Genomic DNA, 15,289 nt, shown 5'->3' on the forward strand with positions numbered 1-15,289 from the left:
GCTCCCGGCCACCCGGGAGCATTGCATTTATTAAACGTGGGCATTTTTTTATTTGGTCTGATTGAAATTATTCCTAACACTACCTACCTACCTAAAACACGGTTTCTCTGTGTAGCCCTGGCTGTCCTTGAACTCAAAGATCTGCGTGCTTCTGCCTCCCAAGAGCTGGGATAAAGATGCGTGCCATCACTCCTGGCTTGTGAAGCATTGGTTCATATCTTAAACACTGATCCCTCATTCAGAATGATGTGAAACTTCAGAGACTCACCAAGCAGACAGTCACTCTGCCATGATCCATAAAATTTACACAAGGACATGGAGTTTGGGCGACCATATGAAAACAGATGATACACACAAAGGAAAGACATCCAACCAGTATTTTCTCAACAAAGCTCAATAGTTGGACACCCCACCTTGTCATAGCAAGACTTGTTACTGGGTTATTTCAAAGTCAAGCTGGAGCAGGTTAAGTTTGCCCACATCATTTGTCCTAAAGAATACATTTCAACTACAGAAAACTAGATAGTACATTACAGCATATTGCCCATTAATTCTGCCCAAATCTTAGAGATGATTATCTTGGGCATTTCTGGATCAAGACCAAGGAATGGAGGAGTCATCTTTGTAAGCAGAAAACCATGAAAAAGGATCATAGTTTAGGCATTGTTCCCTCTCAAACACACACACACACACACACAAAATGGAGGAGCGTGTTTACACAAATACACACAGGCTTTAAGTATGTGGTTACTAAGTTTAATTCAACCATTATACCCAGTTTTGTCTCATAAAAATAACAAAACATTCCTATAAAATCGCATTATGATGCAAGGACAGGTTTCTTGCTCTGACATAGCGCTAGAAAAATGTTGGCACCAAATGCACTTAAACAAAGTGTTAAGGCTTACTGCAGGTGTGAGAACTGTATACCACTGGATTTAGCTGGGCAGGGCCTCTTCCTGGGCGGCAGACTGGCCATGTTCTGGGCCCAGTTTCAGAGAAAGATAGGGGAGTCGAGTAAGGCAGCTGCTGTGGGTCACTGCCTCAGGTTCCCATCCAGGCCAGCAAGTGGTCTTGGAGCTCTTCTCTCGCTGGACCAGCAGCAGGGCCAGCACAGCGATGTCAGATTTTTTTCTTGACAGTTCAATTTGGAATTCACAAGTCATTTTCTACTTAAGAAAGCAGTTACAAAAGGAGGTTTATTTCTATCATTGTATCATTTCCTTATAAGTTAAAGATGTTAGAGTCTGGGCTAAATAAAGCAAACATTTATGACATTTTCTTAAATGGAAAAAATACTCTGAATTCCAAATGACATCCTCATGACTTAATCACAACCCATTTGAGTTGTTACAGAATTACATACATGTAATACATGTTTCTTGGCTTCAGGAAACAGGGCAGCTGAAAGGTATAAACTCTTTGGTTGACAAAGCCATGGTCAAAGCCCTCAATGAACCAGGTGCTGGAAGCAGAACACGGCAGGGGCTCCTGCAGGCACTTGAGCATCTAGGTCAATGAGCGTGACTGCAGAACTGTTGCTTCCCCAAACTCTGACGAGGACATTTCTGGCATCTGCTATGAAGCTCTGTAGCACCACTCAGGAGCCCTTTCACAGACACCCACCACAAGCGGGAACCAAGGAACTAAGGCTGCAGCCCTTAAAGACTGAACAGGACAGAGATGTGCCTGACATGAAATACCGGGCAACAGGCAGCATGGCTGTGGAGCCCAGGATCTCTGCTGTCAAATGACAGTCGTAACCTTATTGCCAAAATACTTACTATCCAGGCCTGAGGGGCACTGTTCATGAACAAGGTTAAGAAGTCTGAAGCTTTCTAAAGGTGGCTTAGGCCGCTCTCTGCTTTGGTGTACACAGTGATGTTTTCTAGGTGTTAGAAGCACAGTCTGTGGGTATTCATAAGCTGCTGATCCTAATAACACCTCTGTGATGGCTACAGAAACCCGCCCAACCCAGTGTTCTTCAGCAGGTCTTCCTCCCAACTACAGGAACAGAGAGACGGGAAAACCAAAAATTCACCCAATACCTGGACATATTTGAGTAGTCTTTAAAACCCTGCAGAGGTTGAGGCCTTATGTACAGGAAGAACCACAGATAGCAAGAGCCCTCACAGTGAGGAACTAAGGCTAGACTCAAGGCTGATGAGAGAAACAAAAGGAACAACCAATATGCAAACCTGGCATGGCAGGAACCAAACCAACCATAAAGGAAGACAGGCTGCTACCTAGACCTGGCCACGGTTTTAGGTGCAGGAAGGAGACTACAATTCAGAGGATCAGGGTATCCAAACCTTCCACTCAGGACAAGACTGAGAATAACTGATTTTCTGTTGACTGCTACCAAAAAGAGCAGTCACATTCCAACACTACAGGGTGACGTACTGAGGGGAACAAAAGGAAAAGGAGACACTACGGCTCAGAGGTAACCTCGGAGGTGGAAACATTTTGGTGATAAGCATTCCCTGAAAGGAAAGGCTATGTAGACCTCATTCTGTCTTTAAGAGCTTTTGTCTATGTGTTTCTCCTCCATCCCACAGTGAGGGATAGGTAGTTTTTTTTTCCTTTCTTTTTCTTTTCTTTTTTTCCCAGTCAAACCAACATTCTTAGATGCCCAACAGCCAGCAGACTGTTGATACAAGGACGAGACAGACCCTAATGAGCCTTTTGCTAATGGGTGCCATCTCTTTCGCCCTTCCCAGAACCTTACTGTTCCACACAGAACAACTACAGAGGAGGCTTAAGAGCGCCCCACTTTATCCCCACAGATGTGTATCTTGGCAGTCTGGAAGGCACAGTCCTTCTGCAGCTCCTCCAAAGGCATCAGGCCTATGAGCAGGCAACCCCACACGCATGACAACCCCTCTCCCACCCCGACTCATTTGGGTCAAAGGAAGCACTAACATTTCAATACCCTATCTCTGAGTTTCCGGTCTGAGTACAGGCAGAGGAGGAGCCTCTCAATAGAAGGAGATACTGGATTTGCCTCCTGGTGGGTTCAGGACCTTGTTGTGGGACCGAGGCCGCGGTCCCAGTCTGGGCTCATGACTGTCAACTGTAGGTGTGGGCTCTGGTATCTTGGCATGGTCTGCTTCTTTTGAGCTTCCCTTCTCGCTCTGCTCTCCTCGGGGTGAGTTTGTTGTATCTGTAGGACAAAGCCAGTATCTGTCTGTGAGAGGCAGCAATTATACTAACTGAAAGTGTCACAGCACAGAGGTAAGCTCTCAATTCTACTAGCTCCTACTTGGTCTCAAGTTCATGAAGCACTCTGGATCCCTACCCTTCCTGCTGGCACAACGAGCTTCTGGACCAGTGGCTCTCCACCTGTCTCCACCTGTGAGTCACGACTCCTTTGGGAGCTGAATGACCCTTTCACGGGGTCACTTAAGGCTAATAGAAAACACAGATTTTTACAATATGATTCTTAACAGTAGTAAAATTACAATCACGAAGTAGCAATGAAAATAACTTGATGGTGGGGCCATCACAACATGAGGAACTGGTAGTAAAGTGTTATAAAGGTTGCAGCATTAGGAAGGCTGAGAACCACTGCTCCAGAAAAGAAAACCTAAAAGTATTACAGAAGTAACTATGCTCATGACCCCAGCTTTCTTTTTTTAATTTTTAAAGAGTTATTTATGTATACAGTGTTTTGCCTGCACGCCAGAAGAGGGCACCAGATCTCATTTTAGAAGGCTGTGAGCCACCATGCTAGGAACTGAAGTCAGGTCCTCTGAAAGAGCAGTCGGTGCTCTTAATTTCTGAGCCATCTCTCCAGCCCTGACCCCAGCCTTTTTAAACACTAAACCCCTTATCCACTCTGTCTGTCTGTCTATATATCTGTCTATCTAATGTGCACTGGTGTTTTGCCTACATGTATGTCCGTGTGAGGGTGCCAGATCCCCTGAAACCTTTGTTATAGATAGCTATGAACTGCCATGTGGGGGTTGAGAATTGAACCTGGGTCCTCTGGAAGAATAGCCACTGAGCCATCTCGCCAGCCCCTAGCCGTTGCCTTATGCTTACTTTTTTTTTTTTGGTTTTTCGAGACAGGTTTCTCTGTGGTTTTGGAGCCTGTCCTGGAACTAGCTCTTGTAGACCAGGCTGGTCTCGAACTCACAGAGATCCGCATGCCTCTGCCTCCCAAGTGCTGGGATTAAAGGCGTGCGCCACCACCGCCCGGCCTTATGCTTACTTTGGTCAGCTGTCTTGGAAAGCACAGAGATGCTATCCTTTTGTCTGTCAAATCCACTAGGAGTTCTCCCATCATAACAGGCAGGAAATATACTCACCTTTCAGGTCTGATTTAGAGTCTTCACCTTCACATAGCAAAACATGATCCTACAACAAGACGAGTCATCAGGTTAGTGCTCATTCAGGTAGACAATAAAGACCTGAGGATGACCTTTCTACCCACCTAAGGCTTGAACCTAGGACCTCATGCCTGCTAGATAAGCATTCTACCACCAGGCCTACATCCTCAAGTTTTTTTTTTTTTTTTTTAAACTTTTTGAGACAGGCTCTCATTAAAATTTAAAATTTCCACAGTCTAGGCTTGAACTCACCCTGAAGGTAGGCAGGTATTGATCCCCAGGTTCCTGAACAGCTAGGGTTATAGACCTGCACTATAGGGTCTGCTTCATTCATTCATTTGCTTTTTTGAGACAGGGTTTCTCTGTGTAACCCTGGCTGTCCTGGAACTTGCTCTGTAGACCAAACTGGCCTCAAACTCACAGAGATCTGCCTGCCTCTGTCTCCCGATTGCTAGGATTAAAGTGTCCCACCATCAGGCTAGGTCTGCTTTATTTTTAACTTTTGAAACATGGGCTAGAGAGATGGCTCAGTGGTTAAGACCTCTTGCTGTTCTTCCACAGGATCTGAGATCGGTTCCCAGCTAGAGTTGTCTGTAACTACTGTTCCAGGGGAATAAGATGCCTCCGAGGGTACCTATACTCACATGCACACACCCTCTTGCTGCCACACCTACTAATTAAAAATAACACAATTTTACAATAAATAAACTTTTTGTAGGCTAGAGTGCTGCTCAGTGGTTAGGTGCGTTTCTAGCATGCAAGAGCGTCTCTGGGTTTGATCTCCAACACTGCAAGACAGAGATTTGTGACTGAGACCCATGGACCCTGCTGAACTGCAACAGTGATGTTAGCTCACTGTCACCCTTGCCTCCACAAGGGGATCTGATGCCCTCTGACCTCATTAGACACCAGGTGCACACATGCACACAAATATGCACATAGGCAAAATACTCGTACACACAAAATCTAAAAATCTAAGAAAATTTTAAATAAAAAATAGTAACTAAAACAAAGATATTGCTAACAATTATAACAATAATATAGTTCAGGGTTTCATTTCCAATAAGCTCTGGGACACAGGGAAGCTAAGACTGGCCTTGGCCAAGCCTCTAGAGGCCCCAGGTCAGGGTGTTCAGAGATCTAACCAGTACATCCAAATGTCAAGTCCAAAGTCACATTGCTCTGGTAGTGTTTTCCCAGCAGCTCCTGAGTTGGAGTACAGGCAAGAGTTCACGTTATCAAGGGAGCCTTCACTGGCTTAGAGGCCTGCAACCCTGTTTGCCAAGGACCATAAACCCTCAAAGATAATACAAGGTCAAGCTGCGGAGAGAGTTCACGGGTAAAACATTTGTCTAGAGTGTATGAAGCCCCAGATTTAATCTCTAGTACTATAGAAAGAACAAACCCAACATCTTTCCTTTCAAAAATCAATGAGAGTCAAACCCTCACGCAATGTGCTCAGTCACCAGACCTTGTGTATACAAAGTCGGGTAGCACAGACAGGTGCTTGGCAGCTACTGTGCGGAGAGATGGACATGACTTCTCCCAGGGTTAGGAGGTTGAAACATGTTTTCTGGGTGACTCCAAACCTAATGATGAATGGCCATGCTGGGAAACCAATACTGCCTGGCTCTTCCTAACGATATGTCACAGCTGCGTTGGCACTTTTAGAAAAGTTAAGTTGGCACAACTTTTTCCTCTTCTGTCTGCTATTTGAATGCTGTCCATACCTTGGGCTTGTTTGGGTGTGCCAGGGGTGCAGTGGCAGTGACTGGGGACCCAAATATGTCACTAGTCTTCCCACCAGGTGGGTTCAGTCGCTGTCGAGTCTGCACAGGAGTTGATGCATCAAAGATACCACTTCCTTTGCCCCCTGCAGAAACAATCACAGAGCAGTGAACGTCAGAACACCATCTGACCTTACCCAACTGTGTTACCTCGAGAGACAGCCTATCAGTAGACTTAATGCCTTCCTGCATTCCAGGGCAAAAGGGGAGGAATAATTACTTTAAGTCCCTGAAGGCTTACATCCCAACTAATCCTTAACCTGGTCTGCCGCAGCCTGCAGCCTCCGTGTGCACAGCCAGGCCGCCCTTGGGCTGGACTCCAAGAGGCAGAAGGAATAAAACACCACCTCTCCCCAGAGTTCCCTTAATGCTGAACAAGGCAAGTTTTCCAGTGGAAAGTCTCCTTTGTTAATCAGCAAGAGTTCTTAGCAGATTAAAAGCAATAACTGGATGTTTAATTCACTGCTATTCATGGTGAATCTATAGTCTGGAAAATAAGGTTAGTCATTGACCTCCTCCTGGCCAGAACTTGTAGGATGACGACTAGATGTCAACAAGTTGGGAGATGTGCTCCTGGCTGCCCACCTTGAGTTTACGAGGCTATGATAGAAACAGTGCATCTCAAAAGGATCTCATGGCCTGAGGCCTAGACATTATACAAAGATGCCTACGTTAGGCAGAAAGGTACAAAACACCAACTGATGTCTTCACTTAGTATATACCAAGCACCCCCTTCCCCACAGCATTACGCCAGATGGAGGCAGACAAATCATGGCTTTAGTACACCAGCAGGAGCTATAATCTATAATAGAAGAAACACCCCAATGACTACCCGTGTTGCTCTAAGATACCTTGCCTTGAGGCCTCCAATCCCTCAACTTAATGATAAGGACAACAAATGGGTTGTATGAGGACTTTGTAAGTTGCTGTAGCTCCTTGGATAAATGCTCGAGACAACATCTATAGTGCGAATTATCAATACATGCCAACTATGCTTCCCATATGATTTGGAGCACTGTCTTCCAGGCACAACATCCATTGCCATAATCAGAGTAGCTGTGACTATCTGCATGAGACCTATGGACTTCTGCTCTCACAGGTGATGGGTCGCTACACCCTCACCTGGAATTCTAGCCACTCCCTCCCCACTGTATCTAGCTGTATGACCCAGATACACATGGCCTCAGGAAATGTTAGAATGTACAGACCTCAAGAGAGGATTAAACCTATGCTTTAGGAGGTCACCATCCATGCTGAAAAAGGCCTTTTCAGTGCTGCAGCTGTTTTGGAGGCACTAGTCCCTAAGTAACCCTTCCTGACGCTCCATAAACAACCCCAGTAAACTCAGCGGCTGACCAGCTGGACTTGGATGGACTGTTTATTTGGTCTGTTACTGATGGGCTATCTAAGGTGAACAGAAGTCTGTTTACATCTCCCCAGGAAAAGCCAAACCACCATAAACTAAAAAAGCATTCCACAGACATTTTTGGGGGTGGGGGTGGGGTTTCAAGACAGGGTTTCTCTGTGTAGTTCTGCTATCCTGGAACTCCTCTGTGGATTAGGTTGGCCTTGAACTCAGAGATCCACCTAGGTGTGTTAGCTAGCGGAAAAAATCCTCAAAAAAGATTTTGGCATTCCTGCTTTTCCTTTAGGTTGCTCTTGAGAGTTATGTGATGGCAATGTGGTTATGGCAGTTAAGAAATAACTGTGCAGTAGCTACCCAGGGGGCACACAAAAGGTCAAAACTCTTTAAAAGAATTTGTTAAGGCCGGGCGGTGGTGGCGCACGCCTTTAATCCCAGCACTCGGGAGGCAGAGGCAGGCGGATCTCTGGGAGTTCGAGGCCAGCCTGGTCTACAAGAGCTAGTTCCAGGACAGGAACCAAAAGCTACAGAGAAACCCTGTCTCGAAAAAAAAAATAATAAAGAAGAGGAAGAAGAAGAAGAAGAAGAAGGAGAAGAAGGAGAAGAAGGAGAAGAAGGAGAAGAAGGAGAAGAAGGAGAAGAAGGAGAAGAAGGTGTTAGATTTCTTCTGCTTCTGTTTGCTCTCAGATAACTGCTTGGTGTAGAGGGACCCGAGAGTGAAGTGGTCACTTTCTTTATCCATATTCAAACGAATGAGACTTCCCCCTCTTTTTACATTAAAGTTGTGTCCTATAAAGATTATTTTGAATCTTTATTTACATAAAAATATGTCCCTGGAGCCAGGTGGTGGTGCACACCTTTAATCCCAGCATGGGGGGGAGGGGGGGAGGCAGGTGGATCTCTGTGAGTTCAAGGCGATCTCTGTGAGTTCAAGGACAGCATGGTCTAGAAGAGCTAGTTCCAGGACAGCTAGGGCTGTTACACAAGAAACCCTGTCTAGAAAAACCAAAACCAAATAAACAAACAAAGTGGAGACTGAAAGAGGGCCTGTCTTTTTAAGGGAGAAATAACACACTTAGGGGTGGATATATAAGGGCTGCATCTTTCTAAAACTGTAGAATGAACCTCGCCCATACACCTCCTGAGGACCAGTCCTGTGCTGAGCACTCTTGCCTGGAGAAGGCAACACAATGTGAGTAAAGGGCTCCATAGCAGAGCTGTCAGAGAGTCCCTGCCGAGTTAGTCATCAACTGTGTCGTCTCTACCTTCTGAGCTGTAAGACGGAAATAAACGATACATGTGGTGATGAGGGAAATCAAACTAGGAGGCTCATTCCTGGTGCTGTCCATAGAGGCTCACTTTATTTGCTATGGAAATTTGGCTTGGTCAAACTCGAAGAACAGAACTCAGAAAACTAAGAATTCAAGGTAAAATGTTGAAAACCAAACAAGCCAGGCAGTGGTGGAGCACACCTTTAATCCCAGCACTTAAAGGAGGCTGAGGCAGGTGGATCTCTGTGAGTTCGAGGCCAGCCTGGTCTACAAGAGCTAGTTCTAGGACAGCAAGGACTGTTACACAGAGAAACCCTGTCTCGAAAAAACAAAACAAAACAAACAAACAAAAAAGCAAGGCACGTAGTCCACACAGGAGACAACAGAAAGGTTTTGAGTTCACAATCTGGGCTATACAGACAGACTCTGTCTTCAAATAACAACAAAACAACAAAAAGCAAGCAAACAAAAACCCAGAACAAGCTGGGCATGGCAGGGCATGTCTCTAGTCACAGTAGGAGGGAGGCAGAGGCAGGCAGGTGTCTGTAAGTTCAAGGCCAGCCTGGTCTACAGAGTGAGACCCTGTCTTAAAAGACAAAACAAAACGATGCTTTATGTCATCTTGACACAAGCTGTAGTCTTCGGAAGGGGGGAACCTCAATTAAGAAAATGCTTGCTAAGAGTGAGCTGCAGGCAAGCCATCAGGCATTCTGTGAGCCAAATAAACCCTTTCCTCCCCAACTTGCTTTGGTCCTGGTGTTTCACCACAGCAGCAGAAGCCCTAAGACAGTATTTTAGAAGAACAGAAGAAAACAAAGGCCAAGGGATCTAAGTGCAGAGACCACACCTGGAGGGTTTGTCCGCTTTGGTATGTTTTTAGGTTCTTCAGTTGGTCCAAAAATATTAGATGCCATCCTATTAGGTTTGCTTGAAGGAACACCTTCTTCTGGACTTCCAAAAAGATTGCTCGATTCTCCTCCTGGGGGCTTCATGGATCTATGAACAGAGAGAACACAAGTGAATGACAGCCGACCCACAGGCTCCCAGGCCTCACTAGGATTGGCGTCGATGGCCGCTTTCCTATGGCAATGATGTGAACAGAAGCAGGCTCATCACAAGGTCTGACAGTATGACGGCACTCGGGAGAGATGAAGGCAGGATTTAGAGTTCAGGCTGGGTTACACAGAAAGACACATACACAGGGGTAGAGTAAGGTGAACCACACATGGAACTTTACATTTTTTAAGAGTCATATTATACAGAAATGAGGATCAGAAATTAGCTTTTTTGTTTTTGCTTTTTCAAGTCAGGGTTTCTCTGTGTAACAGCCCTAGCTGTCCTGGAACTAGCTCTTGTAGACCAGGCTGGCCAGGAACTCAGAGATTCACCTGCCTCTGCCTCCCTGAGTGCTGGGATTAAAGGCCACCACTGCCAAGCCAGAAATTAGTTTTAATACTCTGCCAATATCATTTTAGATTCTGATCAGGATAAAAGTCATGATTAAAAGGGTTCTATTTTGCTTTCTTTTCCATGTTGTCTCAACTCTGCTACATAGTTTACATGTAAGCACGTCCCTATCTTTACCAACCTTCTGCTTAGTAGCCAAGGTAGCCAGGGACTCCCCTGCTAGAACTCAGAAGTATTAATCTGGGGTCTGGCCCGACCATAAGTATATGATAAAGGTATTCTTCCCTTTTTCCCAGACACCTTTAGGAAGGCATTAGGGTGTAGCCTATACCCTAGATCCTTTGCTGGGTTTTAATACAGACCCCTTCTTATTTATTTATTTATTTATTTATTTATTTATTTATTTATTTATGGTTTTTCGAGACAGGGTTTCTCTGTGGTTTTGGAGCCTGTCCTGGAACTAGCTCTTGTAGACCAGGCTGGTCTCGAACTCACAGAGATCCGCCTGCCTCTGCCTCCCAAGTGCTGGGATTAAAGGCGTGCGCCACCACCGCCCGGCACCCCTTCTTATTTTAACAAGTTCCATGTTTCTCTTTTTCTTGGGTTCATCATCTCTGATAATTCCTGACGTAAAGACTTGCTATACTAGGATGTTTGGTGTAAGCAGTGAAGTGCCTAGACTAGAAAAGAACCACCGCACTGGCAGCATTACCTACTTCTGCTCAGGGCATGCACACCAAGCACCCCTCTAAACTCTACTGATATTCTACGAGCACAGCCTTTAATCAAACTCTCATAAAGAATGTGGCTTCCAACGGCAACACCTACCTTAGGCCCCAACCTTTGGGAAGGAAACTTCAGGGACTACAGGGAAGTTAGAAAGTGGATAATTTTTACTGTCAGCTGACAACCTATGAAATTACCGTAAAGCTTGGCCCTCGAGTCCAGAGTGCAGATACACAACTGCAACGTGGAAGATTTTGTATGCCTACTTCTTTTTTTTTATATTTTTTTTCTTTTTTAAATATTTATTTATTATGTATACAATATTCTGTCTGTGTGTATTTGCAGACCAGAAGAGGGCAGCAGACCTCGCTACAGATGGTTGTGAGCCACCATGTGGTTGCCGGGAATTGAACTCATGACCTTTGGAAGAGCAGGCAATGCTCTTAACCACTGAGCCATCTCTCCAGCCCTCTTGTATGCCTATTTCAAACACCTGGTTAGACTTATTAAAATGCCTTTTAGTCAGGCATGGTAGCCAATACCTGGAATCTCAGCACTTGGTAGAAAGATCAGTATTCAAGTCATCCTTAGTCTGGCATAGTGGGGGTACACCTTTAATCCCAGCACTCAGGAGGCAGAGGCAGGTGGATCTCTGTGACATAGCAAGTTCCAGGACAGACAGGGAACCCTACATAAAGAGACCCTGTCTCAAAACCAAAATAAGTTATCCTCCACTATATAGAGAATGTAATGCCACCCAAGGCTACCCAAGACCATCTCAAAATTAAAAACAATACACAGCCGCTTGGAAGTAAATTTTAATCCAGCGAATGGTCCACATCTCTCTGGTTTTAAGACAGGTTATCTATGCAGTGGTGGCTGTCTTGGAACTCTGTGTAAGAGCTCCAAACTCCCAGATATCCTTTTGCCTCTGCCTCCCACAGCTGTGCACAGGTGTGCACCACACCGGGTTCCACCCTCTTCCACTAGCTCTGAGCATTGAGATTGATGACCTCAGACATTTAGAAAAATACTTAAAATCAAAGAATGGTTGCCACATAAAAGACAAGAATAGAGGTTAGGGCTGACTGAAAAGCTATGCAAACAGAAACTACTCTAGAGTTAGTTAACAACAACAGCAAAAGTATCTAAAATGTGTTTGTTTCATCCAGAGAGGTAAAAAGGCAGTTGGTCCACTTCTGCGGAATGTGAACAAAGTTCTCAGATTGCCTGCTCTAAGGCAGAGTAGTATAAGTGAGGATCTCAGGTTGACAAAATGTGCCAGTCATGCTTCAACAGAAAATCAAGGCTGGACACTCAACGCCGCAGATGCCAGGCATGTACCGACAGGACTCTGAACCAGTGCCAGGTCACTGTCTTCTTGGGGAGGAAAGGGAAAGAGGATGTGCCAAACCTGCCCCGTCAACAGTTAGCATTTCTTGTGGGGCCTTAGGAAAGGATCGAAAAGTTCATCTGAAAAGGGGGAAGAAAAGTTTAACTAAAAGCCTATTAGAAAAGACTCAACAAGATTTAGACCATGCTACATTTACACAGCGGAGTACTACACAGCAGAAAAAAATGATACCTTGAAATTTGCAGGCAAATGGATGGAGCTAGAAAACATATTGAGTGAGGTAACCCAGACCCAGAAAGACAATTATCACAGGTACTCACTCTTAAGTGACTTTTAAACATAAAGCAAAGAAAACCAGCCTACAAATCACAATCCCAGAGAACCTAGACAACAATGAGGACCCTAAAAAAGACTTACATGGATCTAATCTACATAGGAAGTAGGAAAAGACAAGATCCCCTGAGTAAATTGGGAGCATGGGGACCTTGGGAGAGGGCTGAAGGGGAGGGGAGAGGAGAAAAATATATAGCGCAATAAAAAAAAAGATTTAGACCATGCACGTTGAGGGGTAAGTTAGACTGCCTGCCACCAGTGCCCACTGACACAAACCAGTTGTGACCATCCCAGGCTTTTCTTGGATTGTCAGTTTTAATACTTTTGGGTCTATGGTCAGCTCTTTTGAAACCGAACTAAACTCAGTATAAAGTTGCATGTGAGCATGAGTTAAAATTCCTACATCATTTTCTTTTGGGGGTTGAAAAGAGCTGAGTCAGGATCATAATCGCGCTGGCCTCAAATTCACTACAAAGCTGACGCCAACCCTGAACTCATGCTGACTTTTTCTCCAGGTCCCACGAGCTGGGATAGCAGGCATGAATATTCCTAGCTTTATTTTATTCATATCTGTGTATTTGAAGACAGTTGTTTTCCAAGCCACTAATGTTCTGTCGTGTGTTTGTCTTCGGCTCTACACTCTCACCTTCCCAGTCTCTCTGTGGTTATTCTGCACCCACTTCCAGACGCAAAACACGGGGTGACCAAGTGTATGGCCTGGACCTCTAGAGCTAACAGTATAGCCAGGTCTGCGTCAATGGCTTGTGTCCCATGTGCATGATGCAACAGAAGGACCGTGTTCCTGGAACCTCAAAGCCATCTCGGGAGGAGACAAACTGAGTCCACGGCGGGAATGCAGGAGACAAAGGCAGTTATTGAAATTAATGCTAATATGGGTCTAGAAACTAAGGATTTAGTATCGCTTTGTCTACTTGTCGGGATTTCAATCTGACAACAAGCAAGGTAAAGTGATGCTATACAAAGTTTTGACAAAGATAACGGGCCAGTTGGGCCGAAGCAGTGTCCACCTCCATCCCCAAGACAATGGCAAGCACAAGTTGCACAGCCTACAACAGCAATGCAAGTCTTAAGGCTGCCCCAGCAGGGTCTCACAAATGGGACTGAGAGTTCAATAGGCCTTTCAATAAACAGGGCTCAGAACAATGGCACAGTGTGGCCTTCTGGAAGCTCCTAGCAGCCATTATCACAGTAACACCAATGGAATGGAAGGGGCTAGCAAGAGATTAGCCAGCTCAGATTTTAGGGCCAAACTCACAATGTGGGGGTACATTCCAATTACTTTTTCAGTATAAATATTCAAATTATACAAGAGAATAAAAGAGATATAGACTAAGATGAAAAGCCACACTTCAAGTGGACTATGGCACGAGAAAACGCCTCAACAGTGTCAATGACCCCGAACCATCCCGCAACGCTGAACTTCAGAAAAACTTTTAGAAACTGGTCAGGTGTGGGATAATGCCACGAGAAACAAATGTGGGCACATTCTTCACCATTATCCATTTAATGGATGAATGACGGCAATAGCATAATGCTTTTACAGCTCAAAAATCCCCAGCACAAGAAAATCCTTCAGCAAAGAGACAAAAGACAGGGTTAGAAGAGAGGAAAAACTGAAATGGAGACCTTACAGTAGCTGCAGGCAAAAATCAAAGACTTTGAAGCAATCAGTCTGACTAGGCGCTAGCTTCCTCCCAACCGGGGTCAAATGCCACCCAAAGCACTGTTTCTACTGAACATGGCCCAAACTGAGACTTCATCATCCAAGTTCGGCAGTTTCCTTCCCTTGGCCCTCACTCCAATATCATATGGAGAATTCTTCCTTTTGCTAAAATCCTATCCATGGACGCCTACTTCACCACTAACTTCCGGAGCTCGGGAAGTCATGAACACCAGTTTCATTTTGTCACTCAAAGCAGATCAGACAGAAGGAAAGTCCAGATGGAACTACGTTGGGAAGGTCCCCGGCCAGGGAGGACCAGGACGTGCACCCGATGGACACCTGGTCGTGGGTTGGGTCAGAGATTGCTTCCGCCACTCAGCTACATTCAAGGGTCGTCGTAACCAACCAAAGCAAGCTGGTGGACGCGGGAAAGACTCAGGAGCCGGCAAATGGAGCTCGGCAGTGCCCGACTAGCGTCTAGCATAGGCAAGCGCTTCAGGAGAGCCACGTGTTTTCGTCCCGCCGCCCGGTCTCCACTCCGCTCGCTCGACCCCGAGCCTTCCTGCGAGGCCCGGCTTCAGGCAACCCGGGAGAGCTCGCTCAGCACCCTCAGGGGAGCCACGAGCCACACCCACCGCATCTGTAGGGTCTCCCGCCCGCCACGTGGCTGCAGTTCCGCGCCCACCCGGACCCCAGCACCGGCCTGCGCACCTGGAGCCCGACTCGCCAGGCTGGCCGTCCGCGCCCTGGAACATGTCGGCCGCCGCCCCGCGTCTCTCTAGCCGCCGCGCGGCGATTCCCGCTTGGTCCCGCGCAGGTACCCTGACCCGCCCAAGCCCGTTGGACGCCTCCCGCGCCAATCACACTTCTGCAGCCTATCGCAGAGTCATACCCCGCCCCTCCCCCTGCTCCAATGAGAGGCAGGCTTGGAGAGTACCGCATCGGGCTTACAGCCGATTGGCCCCAGCATCCGCCTCTCACGGCTTTAGGCGTAGGCATTGGACCACAGCTCGTCCCACCCTCCGACACTAGC

General features: G+C 46.1%; 1 protein-coding gene across 1 annotated transcript; it reads right to left on the reverse strand.

Annotated features, from left to right (window-relative positions):
- Positions 1 to 742: 742 nt before the first annotated feature.
- Positions 743 to 15,072, reverse strand: Jpt2 (Jupiter microtubule associated homolog 2). Its single transcript, XM_057775164.1, has 5 exons — positions 14,968 to 15,072; positions 9,600 to 9,748; positions 6,062 to 6,204; positions 4,311 to 4,359; positions 743 to 3,163 (listed from the first exon to the last, which is right to left on the reverse strand). Exons 1-5 carry the CDS (start codon positions 15,009 to 15,011, stop codon positions 2,979 to 2,981), a joined length of 570 nt encoding a protein of 189 aa, XP_057631147.1. The 5' UTR covers positions 15,012 to 15,072; the 3' UTR covers positions 743 to 2,978.
- Positions 15,073 to 15,289: the final 217 nt, after the last annotated feature.

Source organism: Chionomys nivalis, chromosome 7 (assembly GCF_950005125.1).
Source record: "Chionomys nivalis chromosome 7, mChiNiv1.1, whole genome shotgun sequence".
In the NCBI taxonomy this organism is placed as follows: Eukaryota; Metazoa; Chordata; class Mammalia; order Rodentia; family Cricetidae; genus Chionomys; species Chionomys nivalis.

What these genes read in the sequence shown, in the direction of transcription:
- Jpt2 (XM_057775164.1), bottom strand. Translation starts at nt 15,011, where the DNA reads ATGTTCCAGGGCGCGGACGGCCAGCCTGGCGAGTCGGGCTCCAG. An exon ending in CCTGGCGAGTCGGGCTCCAG is followed by an intron (nt 9,749 to 14,967) that starts GTGCGCAGGCCG and finishes CTCTGTTCATAG; the next exon opens with ATCCATGAAGCCCCCAGGAG. An exon ending in CTCTAAATCAGACCTGAAAG is followed by an intron (nt 3,164 to 4,310) that starts GTGAGTATATTT and finishes TTTGTCCTACAG; the next exon opens with ATACAACAAACTCACCCCGA.